Source organism: Balaenoptera acutorostrata, chromosome 2, assembly GCF_949987535.1.
Source record: "Balaenoptera acutorostrata chromosome 2, mBalAcu1.1, whole genome shotgun sequence".
NCBI lineage: Eukaryota > Metazoa > Chordata > Mammalia > Artiodactyla > Balaenopteridae > Balaenoptera > Balaenoptera acutorostrata.
Window position 1 is genome coordinate 80606991 of NC_080065.1, and position 20738 is coordinate 80627728.

At 39.1% G+C, this 20738-nt stretch overlaps 1 protein-coding gene across 1 annotated transcript in view; it reads left to right on the plus strand.

Moving 5' to 3' along the window:
* Nucleotides 1-496: 496 nt before the first annotated feature.
* The window catches only part of FAM81B (family with sequence similarity 81 member B), a 49700-nt gene continuing 29458 nt past the window's right edge, over nt 497-20738 (plus strand). Inside the window, exons 1-4 of the mRNA XM_007197451.2 lie at nt 497-527; nt 963-1069; nt 3986-4050; nt 16618-16861. Of these exons, the coding sequence (XP_007197513.2) occupies nt 518-527; nt 963-1069; nt 3986-4050; nt 16618-16861 (426 nt within the window). The 5' untranslated portion in view covers nt 497-517. The remainder of the gene's footprint in view (nt 528-962; nt 1070-3985; nt 4051-16617; nt 16862-20738) is intronic.

A 20738-nucleotide genomic window follows, 5' to 3' on the forward strand; every position in this document is an offset into this window, starting at 1 on the left:
CTGCATTCTTTGTGATGCTCTCCCTAGTGGCCTAGAAAAGTTAGCTGCCTTAACTAGTATACTTGGAGGAAAATTCCAGAGTATGGCAGCATCTCATTTTCTTTGTTTAAGTTGATGGAAACTGGCCTCTTACCAAACTGTGAAAGTGAGATCAGGGAAAGGGTGTGAAATATCAGTTTAAAAATAACCACTTCCTATCCATTGAGACAAAGAGGTGTTGAAGGACCCAGTGATTTTTACAACAATGAGCGTTAAGGAAAACACTTGAAGCTCCTAAATCCAGGGACTCAACGACTTAAAGAGTGAGAACCAACCCCGCTGACATCACAGATCCTTCCTGCGGTCACAACGTTGCTGGGCCACCCCAGGAAGATGCCCCAGAAACATGAAGACTTTAGTCTGGATGCGATCAAGATTCCTTAGTACTTTGGCTTTCTGAGAGAGAAAATTAAAAATCTCTGTGCCCTTTCAAAAAAAATCCAATCAACAAAAAAATAAAGTCAGGAAATCAGGCATCATGAGTTCAGGTATTTATCTCATGGATTACTCAAGGACTCTAAATTTCTCGTACTTTGCTATCTTACTTGTATTTCTTCTTACATACAAACAAGGTAGCAAATCCCAAAGAAGATCCTCAGATGGCTTTGGCACAATAGGGTGAGGAATCATTTCCTATTATTTTAGAAGAGCTTGATCTAAATGAGTGCATCTTAACAGTTTCCTGAGTGTCTCATGGCAGTACCTGAGGTGATAAGCGCTTTCTGTAGGTGTGATGGGGACCTGGGAGAGAACTGGGGTGGGGAGGAGGGAAGGGAAGAAGTGTAAAAGAAATTGGAAGCCTCCCTTTAAATTTCACTGTATGTATAGAAACTGCCCTCAATTTTAAAAAGTAGAAAATTGCCACCACTGCAAAAATTCACTTGCCATAGTTCCTAATCTGACTCAGCATTCTGGTTGCCTAGATACGGATGTACACAAAAGTTCCTCCCCTACCGCCACGACTGCCGCAGAAGAGCCAGATGAACCTGATGGCCCCCTTCTTGGCTCAGCCAGTGACCAAGAAAAGAAAGCAAGTACTTTTAGATATTCATATTCAAAATAGAATATTTTGCTCAGCTTCTTTAAAGCTTAATGTTGCTTAGAGAGATCTAAGGAGTCCTGGAAGAGTTGCTTTTCTTTTCACTCTCCCACATCTCCTGTTTGTCCTGCTTTGAAAAAGTGACTGATGCCAGCACAAGCTGCAAAGAAAAATTTGTCGATACATTCATTGCACTGACTTTTAATATGTGGAGATAAAAATTAACAAAAATTTGACAATTATTTTTGTGAAGATTTAGAAGGAAAGATGATAAACTCAAAGTGGAGACATTATCTCTAACATAAAACAGAGAATAGCTAAATAGAATTTTTATTGGTATGGACTTGTCATTTCTTCCCCATGAATGAAAAAGAACATTAAAATAAGCAGGGTTTTTAGACTTTGCATTGTAATTCTCAAACACCTGACCAGCGGATGCAGCCTCTTGTGATGGGAAGAGGACTGGAAAGCTAGCACAATGTCAAGGACTGATTTTTGGTATCTATTGGCTGTACCACATATTGGCTATGTGACTTGGACAATTACTTAAACTCTCTTGTTTCCTTCGGTGAAATGGGCTAATTAGGCCTATCAGATAAAGATGTGGAGTTTGAATGAGCCACTAAGATAAAGGACTTAGCAGGTAGGAAGGACATAGTCTGATTATTATCATCATCTATATGATCTTGAGCAAGTTCCTTCTCTGATCCTCAGATTCCTCACCTATAAAAATAATTATCTTAAATTCTTTCTGTAATAAAGATTTCAGTTACTTAAGGTAACTATTGTTATCCATAAGTTAAAGGTAATGATTCCCACCTTAAAGGGCTGTTTCAAGAATGAAATCACATCATATATGTGAAAGTATTTTATAGTCCGTTAAGCCATAAAGCATTATTATGAAACAGATGAAAACTAATACATGTAAAATGTTCCATGATAATCACAAAGTTGTTTGTGAAACAAATTTGATATAATTATGCTTAGACTGTAGGAATAGGCATGGAACAGCTGACATATTCAGTCAGCAAAAATATAAAAATTTAGTCTTAGATACATCAAAAACTTGCACAAAGAGTAAATAAATATGCCACAATGTTAACAGCTTTTGCTCTAGAATTAAAAGAGAATTTTTTCTTCTGTACCTTTTCCTTTTTCTATATTTTTCCAAATTTCCCTGCATTGTCAGGTTTCGCATTTGTTACTTTACACGTATGTGAGTTGTAGGTGTGCTTTTAAGAGGATGCTATTTATAGTCTTCCAAATAAGACTTAAAAATGAACAAAATAAAAATAAAACAGATGAATAAATAAATAAATAAATAAAACAGATATATCCAATTGCTTCACCTCAGAAGGAGAAAGGAAGACAATAGCCCAGTAACGTAGTGCCCTTGGACACAGTATTCATCACACTCTTTCATTCCACAAGTACTCACAAAGGACTACTAGGTACCAAACATACAAGGCCAGGGACCAGCCCACAAACAATCTCCCACAGGCCAGGCTGTAGCAGCAGAGAGATGAGAAGGAAAGGGCTGGCATTAAGTAGGTGAGGAGCCCAGGGCACAGTACTGTTTCAGCCGGAATCCAGAGTGAAAGCAGGAACCAGGGCAGAAGACCCATCCCATTCTCTAGGGAGTTAGGATGGTTTCCATAACGTGGACACCGGGGTGCCCAGTGTATTAGTAAATCCATTCTCTAAGGAAAGACCTGGCTTCGGAGCATCAGACCCATTGCAAACCCCACTCAGAGTTGGGGAGGGAGGATCTAAAGCACAGTCACGGCAGCCCACTGGCTCCATCTGAGCAACCTCAAGCTTTTTCTGATTCCCACCACGGAGTGGGCTGGTCAGGAGAGCCTGATTATAGTCAGGTGTCCTATATTAGCTTCTTCGTTAAGAAACTTGCGTTACTTTTTTTCTTTAACTTTTATTGGAGGTGAGGGGTTCCAATTAAGTTTCTTTGGCCCTAAATTAAGAAGTAAAATGTGGTCGTTCCTAAGGCACTTGCAAAAGGAATGATTTCTGTAGTGAGTCTTAACATATTCTGCTCATCATTCTAGTATATAATAACATAAACCAAGAAAAAATATCCTAGAAACATATTTTGCTTAAGTTTTTAACTGAGGTGGAATACAACTCGTACTCTCCCTACTGAATCCAATTCAGTGAGAGGCTATTAAAATGAAGGTAAATCTGTCTTGTTTTTTAAACTTAAAAAATAAGAGAACATTAGAGTTTAAAACATTTTCAGCATAAGCAAAATAGTGAGTACATTTGGTAACCTCTTTCCTCCTAGAAATGCTACGAAATTATGAATTTTCATGCAAGTAGAACTTTCTAGTACCATTTTATTGAATTAGTTGTGTTCATACGGCCAACTATGTTTAACACTAGAAGTTATGTATGTAACTGTGCCCTGTACTTTTATTTCTCATGGACTATAAGAATCTGACATCCAGATTTCTCAGAAAACAAAATTATTGGAATAGGCTAGTTTTCTAGGTTTTGGCTTTGTTTTTGAAAATTAGCTGATTCCCCTCAGAATTCACCATGTCAGGAATAATTCACTCTATGAGGACATCTTTAGTAACTCAGCCAATAATCATTTGCTATTTCATTAAAAAATTATCCAAGAATAATCTATGGCTTTGACTTTTCCTGAAAGTTTTTCTTAACTATGGTACCAAATCTATGAAATGCAACACTCTAGAATCAAAATCTTCAAAATCTTGATTTTGACTTTAGTCTTGAGCAGTACAAATGGGGGCATGTGTAAGATTAACTGGGCTGGTGATCTATGATCTATAGTACATATTTTGTTTTCAGTTAAAACATTATAAGATGGATAAGATTTCCCTGTAAAGTAGCTAATGATACATTTTAAACCCGTGACATTTGTTTCAGGTAAGATTATCTCCAGCCAAAATGTCAACCAAGAATTCTACAGATCTAGTTGAATATGTTGACAAGTAAGTCGTGAATTACAAAAGTTTCAACTATTTACTATACTTGATGATTACGTTAGAAATTAAAGTGCCTGAAAGAGATCTTTGAGTTCATCTAAACTAGTTCTCTGCTTTCAGAAGGACTGCATTAAACCATCTCAAGAAGACGAACCTCTCTCTTATTCCTCTCTGATTAACAGAACAAGCCAATTTTACTGTTTCCTCTTTAAATAACCTCCATAGGTTCCTGTCGATTTATGAATAAAATAACACAACATAGGCAATGAATGACATACGACAAAATCAGATATAGTTAACTGTGACTTTCAAAATAAACCAAATAAATATGTTAACATTTCATGATAAAAACTCAGGAAATTTTGAAATATATTAAACTAATCATCAGAATGTTTTTGTTTCTGCTATTTACAGTGTCACACCTGGAGCTCATCCAGGGAAGGTCTACAAAAGAGGGACAACTCCAGGGACTTGGAAATATAGCATACAATTGATAACATGCACGTTGTCCAAAAGATCCTAGAATTCCAATTTGTAAAGAAAGGATACAGGGCAAGGCATATTAGTTTGAGTTTCTATTTGAGTATGTCAGAGGGGGATTTGGTCTGATGTGCACATTAATGTTCTCAGGGCACTTGGGATTTAGTCTCAGGCTTTCCAGTAATTTTCTGCATGACTTCATGCAGTCCCATATGTCTCTGGGCTTGTTCTCTCATTTGCCAGATGAAGAGGCTGAACTAGAAACTCTCTAAGACCCACTCACTGTATCTTTAAAATAATTCTGATTCTAAAATATACATCATGACCACAGGGAAAAAAAAAATGACCAAACAAATAAAATGATTCAACATGAAAAGAAAAATCTAAATTCTGGATTTTCATTTATTTAATTACTTTTAACAATGAAGATGATAAAATTTTAAAAATCACTAATATTACAGTATGTTCACAGTTAAGAATTTCCCTGTTCCTTAGCCAGCTCAATTTAAGCCATTCCAAAAAGTTCAACCACAGTATTTCAGCCCCTCTTTTCATGCTACCCATGATTTGTATTTGCTTATGTGACAATGAGGCTGTAATTTAGCGAATGGAACCAAACAAGGGGAAAGGTTTTTTTAATGTTTAGAAATGAGACATTTGGATCGATGGCATTTTTTCTTAGTTAAGGACAATGAATGTGGTATGCACAAAAATAATTATTGTAAAGATATATTGGCTAACCTTGCCATCCAAGGAGAACACAAAGACCTATTCCCACCTGACTCTCCACATGACAAACAAAATAGAAATGTTTCTTCTGATCTGTCAAATTCCAGTATGAACCCAAGTGGATTTATTTAGCTCAGGCTGGTGACTTACATCATAGGAAATGAGAGAAAATTCCTGGAAGATGGCAACAAACTTAAAACGAAATCCAAGGAAATTTTTGCCATTTCTTGGATTCCAGAAACTAAAATTAAGACAAAGGGAAAGAAGTATTCTATAATTCAGAGCAAAAGCATGATGACCCCAACATTCATTTCCGCTGTGATCCCTCCCACATCCCTTCTCTTTTTGTCCAAGTCATATATCTAAGAACTTTCTATGTACTGCCTAAGATGGCTGGTTTTCTTTTGGTCTCACTCCTCTAATCTCCCAGAGCAGGCTGCAAACTCCCTAAACGCAGGGACTCTCTGGCCTTAATGCTTTTTGATACCCCTACAGTAGCCTATCATGATGCATTGAATATCAATTCCTAAGGAACTGTAGTTGACAGATTTAATGGAGAATAATGGGGGAGCAATTGAATCTTTAGGGCTCTGCTTAGAGCAGCAGACTCCTGGGTAGCTGATTAACTGGAAAAGCAAAATGGCATTTGGGCATTTCAATCATCAGTGCAGATATTTTGAACTGACATATCGAATCCAACAAAATAAACATAAAAAACAATAATTTTTAAAATAACTTCTTCCTCACAGTCATAGTATGCATTGAGTGGCAACAAATGTATTGATATGCAAGCAGAGTACTCACACAAGTAAAAGTCATTATCGATTCATTAAGAAGCCTGAATATATGTTACATATTCTCAGAGGTTCTGCCTCATAAATCTATGTGGGCATATTTACAGGCAATACTAAAAACAAATAATAAAAACAATGGAAAAGAGTAAAAATTCAGCGACAAAAGAGATGGTGCCTAGTCTGTGAACAAGGTTTGGCTAGAGATGAGCACATTAAAAAGAAAGGCAGACTGAGCATGTACAGGGCCCTTCTCAGCCTCAGGCAGCTGGAGCAACACCCACACTTGCTAAATGTTAGATCTTATTAATAATCCATGCAGCAGGGGCAGGCAGAATGCTTGCAATCATTTCTAGGACAATTATGGTGATATTATATTAAAGGCAGTAAATAATTCTGATTTCCACATGTGTTTATAGATTCACAATGAACAGATGTCCACTAGTTCATGATGGTGTAGTCAATGCTCACTTAAGCTTAATTAAGCAGAAAAGCACCAGAGGCTTTTTCTTTTTCTTCTTTTTCTTCTGTTGGTAGAAGGAGCATGGCATGGAGGGAGGCTAGGCACCTAGGTCTACTCTTGAACCTGCCTGTAATCAGCTATGTAACCTTGAGAAAACTAAAATGTCATTGCTTCTCCAGGCAAATTCTGCCTCCTCTATAAAATGGGGTGGGGTTTTAGGTGCCTGAGTCCCAAGGGCTGTCTCTGTTCAAGGTAAGATCCAGAATTCATTTCCAGAATGCAGATCAGAGCCACCACTACTTTCTATTTCTCAACTCTGCCCACAGTTTAAACTCATAAACACTCTTTTATGTAATAAAGTAAGTGGTTAAGATTTAAGAACATATGTTATTCCCCCACAGGATTTCATATGGTGTAGAAAACAAATACTGCCCGTAAATTACTTTTTATTTTCCTTCAGTTGACTCTCCTGAAAAAAAAAAGCTCCTCACCACCGAATCAAATAATTTCTAAGGTCTCTTCCCTCCCTTAGATTCCTTGGTCTTCAAAAACTGGTTATAACCATTTATTCAGTTAACAAATATTTATTGACAATCTACTACATGCCAGGCACTATGCTAGGCACTTGGAGGGTTTTCAGTGAACAAAACAAAGACCCTGTCCTCATGGAGCTTTTGTTCTAGTAAGAGGAAGAGATACACATTGTTAGGTGGTCTGGCCAGGGTAGAGTTCATTGAGAAGTTAGCATCTGAGCAAAAACCAGGAGATGAGAAAGTGGGCCATGGGGACATACAGGGGAAAGCTAAGTTTCTAAGGCAGGAACACTCTTGTGGTGAGGCAGAAACAGCACAGGGGCAAAGAGGGCTGGAATAAAAAGGAGGGAAGTATAAACCCGAACTGTAATGCTATCTGGGCCAAGAAAATGAAATTGTTTTGTACTGAAGAGTTGTCCAGGCTGGGCTATAGCCAATATACATCTCAGGAATTCTCTTCAGTAGTACATTTTGGGAAGATGGGGGTCTGGCTGACAGCCAAAGAATGGTATGTAAAATTTGGATATATAAAGCCATCAGTGAGTCAAATGGGCAAAATAATAAATTATTAATGATCTCTACTTGTAAGTAGAATAGGGCATTCAGGGTCTGGGAAGTATTCATTTTCAAGGTTTTTTTCTTAGGACCGTGGCAACCACTTTATTATACTGTGATGCATTGCTTTTGTTGCTACATGAAGACAGATATTTCACATTAGAGTACACAGGAAAGGAAGACAAAACACTGTTGGTTGAGTTTTTTATGGGATAGGTCATGTTAGGTTGGAGATCTCTTGGGTTTTATTTTGCAGTATCATATCCATCTTCAAGGGCAGCTAGCTCCCAGGTGAGAAAGCTCAAAATAGTCTGCATAGCTTATAAAAAAAAGATACATGGGGCACTCTGGGTTGTTAGCAAGTTGCTTATTACCTGGCAGACCCCCTCCCACCCTGCACAGTTCTCTAGCCCCACTAACCGCATTCAGCGTTAACGTTTCCAGCTCCTACTCCGTGTTAATCATCTCATTTAATCCTCACAATAACTCTAAGAGGTGGAGAGTGTCACTATTTTAAAGATGAAGTCAGTGGGGTTCACAGAGAAGTCAAATACTTGCCCAAGGTCACACAGAAGATTCTAGACCAAGATTAGACCAAGATTCTAACAGAAGATTCTATACCAAGATTAGACCAAGATTCTAACACAGAAATCTGTGTCTACATTATTCCAAAGCCTATTTTCCTAACCACTCGCTATCCACATCCCCTGCCAGCTATCTTCTCAACACACACACACATATAGCCTGGGACATCGTCACCTCCAGCCCATCCATCCCTTGCAGCATGGAAGATGTGAAGGCAGCCATATCTGATCTTCCTCCATGGGAGGCGCTACCATCAGCCACAGTGCAGTCTTTTACTCTCTCTCTCTGGCATCATCTCACTGTGCTGGGGGTGGACACAGCTACAGGAATTGGGCATCACCCACAGCACTCCCATATCAGTCCAGGCAGGAGCTGCCCACATGAAGCTCAGCTCCTCCCACCCCAGGAGGGACTGAATTCTTGCCACACCTGAGAGTTTCTGCTCAAGTGTGAGAACTGTGCTGAGGTCAGGCCAAGGATAGTCTCAGTTCACTAGAGCAGAGAGGGAGCCCCTCCAACCTCTGGGCCACAAAGAGGACCCTTAGGGCTCCACGGAGAGATGTGAGCCAAGCAAAGGAAAGGTAGCTGGGGTGAAAAATTGCATGATGTTGGAAGCAAGTTATATATATATATTTATATATATATATATATAAATATATATATATAAATGCAGAGGAGTATATTTATATATACAAGTTATATATAACATTATATATAAACATATGTATCTTGAACACATATTTATATATGCAGAGGAATATACATGTGTAAATATATATGCCAGTTATATGTATATAACTTTATACCTATAACTATATATACCTTGAATATACATATTTATATAAATATATGCAGAGGAATCAATATACCTTATCTCTCTGAGAAAAATTCAAATATAACAGGCAGAACTACTAACTGGTCTAAACAAATGTGCTGTGGTGTAGGGAAAAAGAGTCAAGGGGGCAGGTTGAAATGTTTCCCAGCTGGATTACTGATCATCTTTAAGCTTTCGTTTCCACCTAAATTGAGAAAAATTTTACTTATGCCAAGGACAAGTTGTGGGGATGAAATGAAATCATGTTTATGAAAGTGCTATGTTGACTATAAGCATTATGGAGAAATAAAACAGCAATAATAATAGATTCCTTACATTTCTCTTGGGCTAGAAACTCCCCGCAAATAATCTACCATTTGTATTAGTTTCCTAGGGCTGCCACAATACAGTACCTCAAACTGGGTGGCTTCAAACAGTAGATGTTTATTATCTCACAGTCCTGGAGGTTAGAAGTCTGAAATCAAGGTGTCTGCTGGTTGATTCCTTCTGAGGGCTCTGGGGAGAACATGTCCCGTTGGTCTCTCTTAGCTTCTGGTGACAGCCAGCAGTCCTGGTGTTCCTTGATTTGTAACTGCCTCGCTCCAGTCTCTGCCTCCACCTTCACGTGGTCTCCTCCTTGTGTCTCTGCCATCACACAGCCATCTTCTTACAAGGATATCAGTCATACTGGATTAGGGGCCCACCAACCCCGTAAGACCTCAGTAGGTATGACTAATCACATCCGCAGTGACCTCTAAGGTTACATTCTGTGGTACTGGGGTGGGGGGCGGTTAGGACTTCAACATATCTTTTTGTGGGGACACAATTCAGCCTATAGCACCATCTAATCATTACTAATAATTATAACAAGAACACACGTATGTGACCCTTATAGACATTACAAAGCACTTCAGATACATTACGTAAATTGAAAAACTTCAGCCAAATAAGTAGGGCAGGAGTCATCTCCACAGGACAAATAAGGAGCTCTCTTCTGGACAGCTTAATAGGGGTTAAGGGTACTAAGTGGCAGAGGCAGAACTCGAGCTCCCAGTCTTCCAACTCCAAGTAGAGTGTTCTTTCCCCTGGAGACTCACATAAATAACTCTCAGAGCCCAACATTAGCAAGGTAATATGGGTAAGGATCTCAAGAGCCCTAGAAAACGCTGTAAGAACTCCAAACACCCTCAAAACAACTTGCTGCTGCCATTTACATGTTGCCCCTGTGTCACCCGGATGTCCACCGAGCCCCTATTCACACAGGGACTCAGGAACCCCTGCCAACCTGAATGCCTCTACCAGAAAGCCAATCACAACAGGTACATTACTAATTCTGTAATTTTATTGAAAATGTTACTGAACACGGGGAGTTTGCCTCATATATTACATAACTTGCCTCTGGAAAAGATCCACAGCCAGTCTCTTTCTCCAGTCTCTTCTCAGCCAGGTAACTATTTGGAGTCCTTCCCTTTCCTAGCTCCTCCACGCAGACCCCATGCTGACCCAGCCCCGCTGGGCTGCTTCTTCCTGTTATGTGTTATTTAAAACAGAAGATGCCTCCCTCACCCACCTACAGCATTCAGCCCTGTGTAAAACTCAGCAATGGAGGCTTCTAGAGCCTCCAAAACCATCTGCCAGGGTGATGGTTAGGAACAAGCAATGGAGAAACCATAGAAAAGACATTTTCAGTTCCATCACTCTACGCACACACTCATGGATTATTTTTGTGAGGCAGCAAAATATTCTCTGAAATGCCACTTTGTTCACTTTTTTTTTTTTTTTTTTTTGCAAAACTCTATGCACTGAGAATGTAACTAGTCATAGAATAAATCTCACGGAAATGAAAATTCTCTTCAGTTATGCCCTTTTGTGTTCTAGAAAGGGGTTTAAATTTTCAAATCTTTGTCTCTTGAACATTCCAGGTTGCCGAAATGGTTATTAAAATCTCCTAAGTAAATTTAGTGCTCTAGTCGCAAGAACAGAACGGGCAGAGAAGTGAGAGTTACTATGTACCAATGCATCTGCCAGCAACAGCACAGCTGGTGTAAGTCACATTGAGTTGCAGAGAAATAGAACTCAGAGTTTGTGGAAAATCTGTTCAGATTCAGTTGTCAGCTACATAATCAATGATTTATAGAAAGTCCAAATATCCCTCTGAAAAGGCCCCCTAGGAATACTTCCTCCTGTGGTTAGTAACTCCACCTGCACGAGTCTGGAATATTCGTTATATCTTTCTTTCACAGTTAAATTTAGATATACAAGTCCCACTGCTATGATATACTAAGAAAGCAGTGAATTTTTTAAATTCAGGGTAGCCACACCTTGCTACTAATGAAAAGCCTCCGTTTTTAAACTTGTGGACGATCTGATGTTTTGAACAACAGTATTACTAGGAATCTCTCTTAGAAGACTGAGAATATTCGTGTGTTGAATGTTATTCCAGTCATTGATTTAGAAAAGTCAATTGGAAAATAATATTCTCTTTCCTTACAGCAAAAATTAGGAAACAGGGCTTCCCTGGTGGCGCAGTGGTTAAGAATACGCCTGCCAATGCAGGGTACACGGGTTCGAGCCCTGGTCCAGGAAGATCCCACATGCCACAGAGCAACTAAGCCCATGCGCCACAACTACTGAGCCTGCGCTCTAGAGCCTGCGAGCCACAACTACTGACCCCTTGTGCCACAACTACTGAAGACTGCACACCTAGAGCCCGTGTTCTGCAACAAGAGAAGCCACTGCAATGAGAAGCCCACGCACGGCAATGAACAGTAGCCCCCACTCACCACAGCTAGAGAAAGCCTGCGAGCAGCAACAAAGACCCAACGCAGCCAAAAATTAAAACAAGTAAAATAAATAAATTTATTAAAAAAAAATAGGAAACATATATATAAGCTCTATCTTCATCCTGTAGGAATCATGCAAATAGAACTAAACAGAGCATGATTTGGTGCTTCATTAAGCATCATTAATAAACAACAATAATAATACTCCAATAGTAAATCTCAGACATGAAAAGACATTTCAAAAAGGAACATTCTCCACTTAAATATAAAATAACTTTTAAAAATAAGTGTTAAGAACCAGAAGAAAATAAGCAACTACAGTCCATCATTTATGTGCCACTTAATGTCCCATGGTCGCAGGCAAATACATTCACACAGCACTAGGTGCTGCCCTGCAAGGCTTCCTTCCATGTGCCAAAGAGCAACAACACTGAGGCCAGCTCTGAACGCAGGACCACAGGCTGGCATCTGAGCAGAGGTGGCAGCCCCGTTCCACTGGCCCCTCTACTGGCTTAGGTCTGTTTCCTCAGACCTTTCTGGATACAATGCTCTTTCTGGGTACAATCCTGATACCAGCCAACAACACAGCCAAAGACTGAGTGCACATAGGCCCCTTGTGAGCCTGGACGGCAGTGCAGTTGCAAGCACTGGTCTCACTGCTCCCTACCACCTGCTTCTACATGTGATCTCAGAACTTAACAGCCATATGGCAAAGTGGCGCCGTTACCTCTGTCTAAAATGAATGAACAGAAATATTTGGTCGGTAAGTGGTGGAACCTGTGTTCTACCCTCGGTCTACCTTGCCTTCCAACTTGCCAAGCTGCCTCTGAGTATCTGCATGATTTGAAATCTCATAGTCCACATTTCACACTTCAGCACTTCATTATATGTTCTTTATGCCTTCAAGACTGGTCATGACTCATTTGACCAGTCTTAAATAAATCAGTGATGTTCAGTCTTAAGAATATATTAGATTCATCTAAGTGCTTATTTAAAATACATATTCTTGTTCTTCCCCTCACCCCCAAAATTATGATTTAGTAAGTCTATAGTGGTGCCACGGAATCTGCATTTTAGCGACTTCCCTCCCTTCTCCACCCGCATGATACTAATGCAAGTTTCTTCACAAGAAACACTGAATCAGACTAAGTTCCTGGAGGGACAGGACCTTTATATATCGTACATGGACTAGAGTAGACATTTAGTAAATATTTACTGATACATTTCTATTTCAACTGACATATTTATTGGTAAGTTACTAGATACAGATACAGTGCTTTCAGCTACCCATAAAAACTCCAACCAAAATGGCTTAAATGTAAGGACGTTCATTATTTCACATTAAAAATCTAGAATTTGGTTAATTTGGAGGCTTAACAACATCATCAAGCACCCAGGTGTTTTCTATCCTTCTTCCCAGCCATCCTCTTTCCCCTCATGATCACAGGTAGCTTCAGCAGTTCCAGGCATCACACACAGACATGACTACATCCAGCAAAAAAGAGAGACGTTTCTTCTTGGGTGTGTCTTCTTAAAGGCAAAGCAACCTTACCCAGAAGCCCCACAGTAGGTTTCCCCTTGCATCTCATTGGCCAGTATTGCTTCACGTGCTCCTACCTAAACCAACTGCATCTCAGCCCAGAAGAATGGGACCACCGTGGTTAGCTTGCACCCCACCCCACCCTGAAGGACATGGGGGACAGGAGGACATACCAAGTCAGGCAGAAGCAGGGATGGCTATTAAGAAGTTAACCAACCGTGTCTGCCACAATGAGAACACCTAAGAGAGAACAAATTCTAAACTTTGAGAGGAATGCAGCATGATTCACAAGGGTCTGTACAGAACAAATGGAGATCAAATACTCTTTCACCAGCAAATCCAGGCTGCAGATTGTCTGGAGACCAGAAAGAAGCACCAGCTCAAGGAAAACAATGAGTAAATCTGCAATCCACTGCTAGGCTATGTGTCACCATCAGCAAGGCCTGACATCCTCTTCCCTTCTGCCTGTGACTCATACATCCCATCCAGGGTAGCACTGTCAGCATGCTGGGGTTTGAGAAGAATGGATTTTATATATATGAGGCTCCATTTGGTAGTTTTCCAGAAGAACATTTTTGAGCCAAACGAGTGGCGGATGGAATCTTACTACCGAAACACTTAGCTAAGCCATCTCTGTTCCTCAGATGTGCAGGTGATAGGAAAGATGAATCTCACCCAGGCTGAAGCTATTTTATACTGCTCGAGAAAGGAAACTGAAAACTTTGAGGCTCTAACAACTTGGAGCTTTGTGGAACCATTTTTTTCCTCCAATTTTCTAACAACTGAGACTTAAGGAAGCAGTCCAGCTAGAGCAATCAGTCAGTCAACAAATATTTATTGACCACCTACTATGTGTCAGGCGCTCTTCTCAGTGTTGGGGAAACTGTGGAGAACAAGTTAGATAAAGTGCCTGCCTGCAGGGAACTTTCATTCTAGTGATGAAGGGCAGAAAATAAACACAAACAAGTAAACATGATGATTTTAGGTAATGACAAATGTTACGGAGAAGATGAAATGGGGTATTATGATAGAAAGTGACTGAGTGGAAGGTGTGCCCGAGGAGGGGATATTGAAGCTGATACTTAAAGAATGGGAAGCAGGCAGCCATGAAGAGACTGCGGGGAAGAGCACCCCAGGCAGAAGGAAGAGCAAGTACCAAGGCTCTGAGCTAGGAACTGCTTGGCATCTTTGAGGAGCAGAAAGATGGTCTGTGTAGTTGAATGAGAGTGAATGGAGGGAAGAGTGGGAGGAGACGAGGCTGGAAAGGAGAGCCAGGATTTTATTTCCAGAGAATGGATGAGCCATCAGAGGGTTTTCAGTAGGCAGGTTCTATCCTCACACTTATAGAAAGATCACTCTAGCTGTTGTGTGGAAGATGCACTCTTTGTTAGGAGGCGAAAGTGGAGGGGATAATGGTGGCCAGGACCGAGAAAAGAAGAAGGAACTATGGAAAGAGAAGGTTTGAAGCCTGAGGACACTTCTGTTTGTCATTTCTGCTGCCACTCTATTAGGCCACATCAGTAGCATTAATCAAAGTGTGTCTTCTGCTTCTGCTTACTATCTCGTAGAATGACAGGAATATATGGGAGTAAAGGTTAACATTTGATTTTGGAGTCAGACAGACGTGAGTTTTGATTTCTGACTCTTGGCATCTCCAAGTTGTGTGACTACTCCTTCTTCTGTCTGGTAAATTTTCTCAATCTTCTCTCCTAAATCACTAATTCATTCTTCAGCTATTTCTTGTGTCATAGCTATCCCATCTTTTATGTTTCTTTATTTCAACTATTATATTTTTCATGCCTAATATTTCTACTTGTTTATGTTTTCTAGTTGTTTTCATTTTGCTAATATCTTCCCATATCTTCCCTTTTAATACCTTTATTCGCTTTTTTAAAAATTTCTCATTGCATATATTTCAATAATTCTCTTTTGTAGGAATCTATAATCCAATAGATTGTCTGATGGCTAATTGGTTTTTAAAAAGACTGTGCTCCTCAAATGTCCTGATATTTTGGCCTGTGAGTTCATCTTTCCCTGAAGATTTCAGTCAGAGCCTGGTCGCCAATGAAGTTTTGTCAGCTCCAATGAGCTCGGGAGGTGGGGTGTGGATAAGCCCCAGACACAGTAAAACCGTAGTCAGCCACTCCCCATCCTACAGAATAACTTCTCCTGTCAGGTCTTCACCTTTTGCTCCTCGGGAAGAAGCTACACTAGAAGAGCAGTTGCTTTCCCACCCCTGGAACATGTGGATGTAGTGAGATTTTACAGTATTTGGAAAATATTTTGGCGTTGTTTTTTTCAGAGCCAATCTAGGATAATCAATTATTATAGGAAAAGAAGCTCTTAGCAAGATTTCTAGAGATCCAGAAACTTTTTTCCTCTTAATACTAAGAGTATTTTATTGGGGTATAATTAATATGTCTTAAAATATACAAAGTATGTATCTGGATGGATTTTGACAAATATAATCAATTATTAACAACCACCCAAATCAAAATATAAAACATTCTAGAAGCATTTTGATATTCCTGAGAAGCCAGTTAGATGACTGTGACAGTGTGGTGCTTTTTAAATGACCACAAATTCTCTGACACTCCATTTTTCAAGAAGCGGAGCCTAACTGCCCTTGCTTTGAGTATAGGCACAACTCAGTGACTCGCTTGTAGGGAATGGACTAAAGCAAAAGTTATGGGGTATGACTTCGAGATTAGGTCACAAAAATAAGCAAAGTAAATTAAGTAAAGAAAAAGACACAACAAAAGTAACTTGTTCTCCAGGAAGTTCATCTGTGAAGGGAAGGAGTAATTTGCTAATGCCAATAGGAGCTATCGGGATTTTACATGTTTCTTTGCCCTAATACTAAATAGCCCTAGTCTTTGTATTTTCCTTTTCTAATTTATTTTTTTTTTACTTTTTGTTGACCTTCTGACTCTTTTGTTAATCTTTGCCTTTGAGCTATTATTTCTTCCAGCAATTAGAAAGCAGCTCACTCCTCAGTACAGAACCATCAGGCATGAAATTTATGTGCCTCCAACTTGGCTTGTTAGAATAGCGGGTAAAATGTAGAACAGTTCCTGCTTGGGAAACGGGAAAAATACATGATACAAGATCAGGCCATAAGTCAGATCCAGTTCTCAGATGAGACGTAAATCGAGATTCTAACTACACAGGGTTTAAAGTCCTAACAGACTTCTCACAGGGGAGAAAATACAGGAGTAGGAGTGCGGATGCAAGTTCTGGTTCTGGCTTGTCCAGCTCATCCTTGTAACACCCGCGGTGTTGTTTCCTTTTCCGGACCAGGGGTCATTCTTTTCTTCCTGCCATTCCAAACATCCAGAGAAGTCAGCTAGAAGACAGACTGAACAACCAGGGTCGCACCATAGCTTTCCTCCTTGAACAAGCTTTCCGCATCAAGGAGGATATCTCTGCCTGTCTTCAGGGGACGCATGGCTTTCAAAAGGAGGAGTCACTTGCTAGGAAGCTTCTGGAAAACCACATCCAGACCATCACCAGCATCGTCAAAAAACTCAGCCAGAACATTGAGGTAGTTCTTTATTTCTCATATGTTGGCATCATTGCTTGACAAAGATTATCAAGCACCAGTGTCATTTTTCAGCTAGAGAAATGAGTCACTATTACTTAAGTTTAAATGATTTCAGTTTAGTTGCCTCCAAGGGAAATAGTCAATATTTCAACTTCTCATTTATGCCAAAAAGTAGAAGGAAATTCTACCTTCAGAAAATGTTTGTTGAATGTTTCTGTGACAGAAAAGACAACTGTCTAACATTAAATGTCAGACATTGTGCTAAGGTACTTATTTTCATCTTAATCTCCAAGATTCTATTAATATAATCATTTCAAACAGAGGTCTTCATTAGGCAGGGGGAATGCTAGTTCATAGGCCCATCACACTCTGACTCCCTCTCCTACCCCTTTCTCCTTCACTCTGGCCACACTGGGCTCCCAGCTCTTCCTAGAACACCCCAAACATGCTCAGGCTTCAGGGCCTTTGCACTTGCTGTGTATTCTGGGTGGATTATCTTCCCCTAGATACTTCTATAAAGTATTCTTCATTTCCTTCAGGTCCCTGCTCAAAAATCATCATATCAGAGGGCAGTTCCTTGACATGCCATAAAATACCCCCTCCTCACCCCAATAGTCACAACCTCCCTTAAACCCTACATTATTTTTATCTATAGCACTTATCGCAAACGACCATGGTCTTTATTTGTTTATTGTGTTTCCCTTCTAAAATATAATCTCTGTGAGGACAGGGACTTCATTTTGTTCACTGCTAAATCCCACATCAAACTGATGACAGTGTATGAGAGGCAGTCAGCAACCTGTAAATATTTCTTGAACAAATAAATGAATGAACGAATGATGTTTAAGGTGCTAAAGGAAAAAATAGAGTTTCTGATGAAAAAATGAAATGCTTGGGTTAAACCAAGACAAGTAGATTCTTATTACAGGTCTTTCAGAGTTTTTAAAGTGCTCATGAGCATTATGAATCTGGGGTAGCAACTTTCAGGCAAAAGTTCCAGAGAATACATTTTAAAAATCTGGCCCAAAACGTGTGGAATTGTGAGAATTGACAACAATGCCCTCACACAATAATGTCCTTTTCTCCTATCAGATAGAATAGTGGATTAGACAAAAAACAAACAAAAACCATGAGATTGACCCAGCAATGACTTACTCATGACTATATATTTAAGGCTAAGGATATTTGTTAATTTATTTTCTATCTGTAGACCCCATAATGCCATACTGCATTTGAGGGACTGTGGAAAGTTAAAAAATCTTGGTGAGCTTTTAAAAGGCACTTTATTGGTATTTAGCACATCTTGAATTGAGAGCAGGACCTAAAGAGTCAATGTTACTTCTCAAAGTGGTCAAAGGTGTTTCCAGGCATAATGAACTGTCATGAAAGTAACAAGAGACACATGGCTCAGTACCTCTGAGATGATGAGAAAATCAAGTACAGCACCAGGACTAAAATAAGATCCTAATTTAGGAATCAAAACTTCTTGGTAATTGAAAAGGGAACAGCATTCTCAGAAATATCAAAATGCTTCTAGAATGTTCTATATTTTGATTTCAGTGTTTATTACATAGTTGATTATATTTGTCAAAATCCATCCAGAGATATATTTTGATTTATATATTTTAATACATATTAATTATACCCCAATAAAATACTATTAGCTTTAAGGGGAAAATAGTTTCCAGATATCTGAAATCTTGCTAAGAGCTTCTTTTCCTATAATAATTACCTTAAATTAGCTCTGCAAAAAGACAAAGCCAAAACATTTTCCAAATACCATAAAAATCTCAAAATATTTGCAATCCTGTTAAGGGTTTGGCATATATAGGGAAAATGACAAGGACTGGTCTGATTGTGCAGAAAACTGAATTAGGAAGTATTTAAAGACTACAGATATGAAGTTAAAACATTATGAAGAAGTATTAAACTACCATTAGTAAATAACTAAGACTATAAAGTAATAAGCATTTATAGAGAAATGGATACTATCCAAGTATTTTTTAAAAACCTAAACTCTTTAATCAGATCAGCCCATTTGTAAATTGGCCAGCAAGTTAGATCCAAGTGTGAGCAGAAGCTTGACTTGGGTTTTTAAAAGAAATGAAAAAAAAATTTTTTTGTTTAATCAACAATAATTGTAGCAGTTAAGTTTCTTGTTCGTTTTTATTTTTATTATTATTTCTTTTAATTAATTTTTATTGGAGTATAGTTGCTTTACAATGTTGTGTTAAGTTGCTTGTTCCTTTTTGAATAAAAATATTTCTTTTTTAAGCTGGCAGCTAATTAAAGTTTGAAAATTAATTTATTTTTAGTTCAGGAAAAGAGCATTTCATGTACAACATTGCTTTATTGCATTTTTTTCCTCCAACTGATAAAAGCAATGCTTGTTCACTGTAATTATTTGGAAGTTTAGGAAACAATTTTAAAACCTAGGAAAAAATTCTCACAATTTCACCACCAAACGGCCATCTCTACAAATACCTAGATGCATCTCCCTCTGGTCTTTCCAGGCATTCCCTTTAGGAAGCTGAGACTATGTTTGTAAGCACAATTTTTAATAAAAAATTATATCATAAACTCTTTTGTATGTCATTAAAAGCTCTTTGAATGGTGCATACATCATGGTTTGCTTAATTATTTTCCTAATATTGAAATATCTTTGTGCATAAATATATCTTTGTGTCCACATTTGGATTATTCCTATTGTATATGTATACGTATTGTATACGTTCTTGGAAATGGAATTACCAGGGTAAGAACACTATAAAAGCTCTTTACACATATTGCCAAATTGGTCTATTTACACTTCCATTAGCCTTACATGAGAGTGCTTTTTTCACTGCGCCTATCCCAGCATTGAGATTTATTGTTTTAATTATTGCTAATTTGATGGAATAGAAATGAGATCTTTCCCTTCTTTTCACTTTTTAAAAGTGACTATAACAATTTACATTTTCTCTGTCAATAATCTGTTAATGTCTTTTGCCAATTTGTTTTTTTGGATTTTAGTGCTTTTTGGTTTTTATTTATGAGTTGTTTTTTTTTTTAATATTTATTTATTTATTTATTTTTGGCTGTGTTGGGTCTTCGTTTCTGTGCGAGGGCTTTCTCTAGTTGCGGCGAGCAGGGGCCACTCTTCATCGTGGTGCGCGGGCCTCTCACTGTCGCGGCCTCTCTTGTTGCGGAGCACAGGCTCCAGACGCGCAGGCTCAGTAGTTGTGGCTCACAGGCCTAGTTACTCCGCGGCATGTGAGATCTTCCCAGACCAGGGCTCGAACCCGTGTCCCCTGCATTAGCAGGCAGATTCTCAACCACTGCGCCACCAGGGAAGTCCTATGAGTTTTTTTATTAAGAAAAATAAGCAGTGGGACTTCCCTGGAGGCACAGTTGTTAAGAATCCGCCTGCCAATACAGGGGACATGCGATCAAGCCCTGGTCTGGGAAGATCCCACATGCCGCGGAGCAGCTAAGCCTGTGCACCACAACTACTGAGCCTGCGCTCTAGAGCCCTTGCTCTGAAACAAGAGAAGCCACCGCAATGAGAAGGCCACACACCGCAACGAATAGTAGCCCCCGCTCGCCACAACTACAGAAAGCCCGTGGGCAGCAGCAAAGACCCAATACAGCCAAAAATAAATAAATAAATAAATAAATTTATTTTAAAAAAAGAATAATAAGCAGTGATGCTTTGGTAAATGTTTAACAATCAGCAGTTTTTTTCTGAGGGATAAAATACCTGGTTTATAGTGTTTGCCTATTTCCATGGTGTAAATACTCTCACTATGATTGATTTAGAAAACCAACTGATGTTACTAAACACAAAGATGGGAAGAGATATATATGCACAATCGGCTCTCAAGAACAGGTGTATACT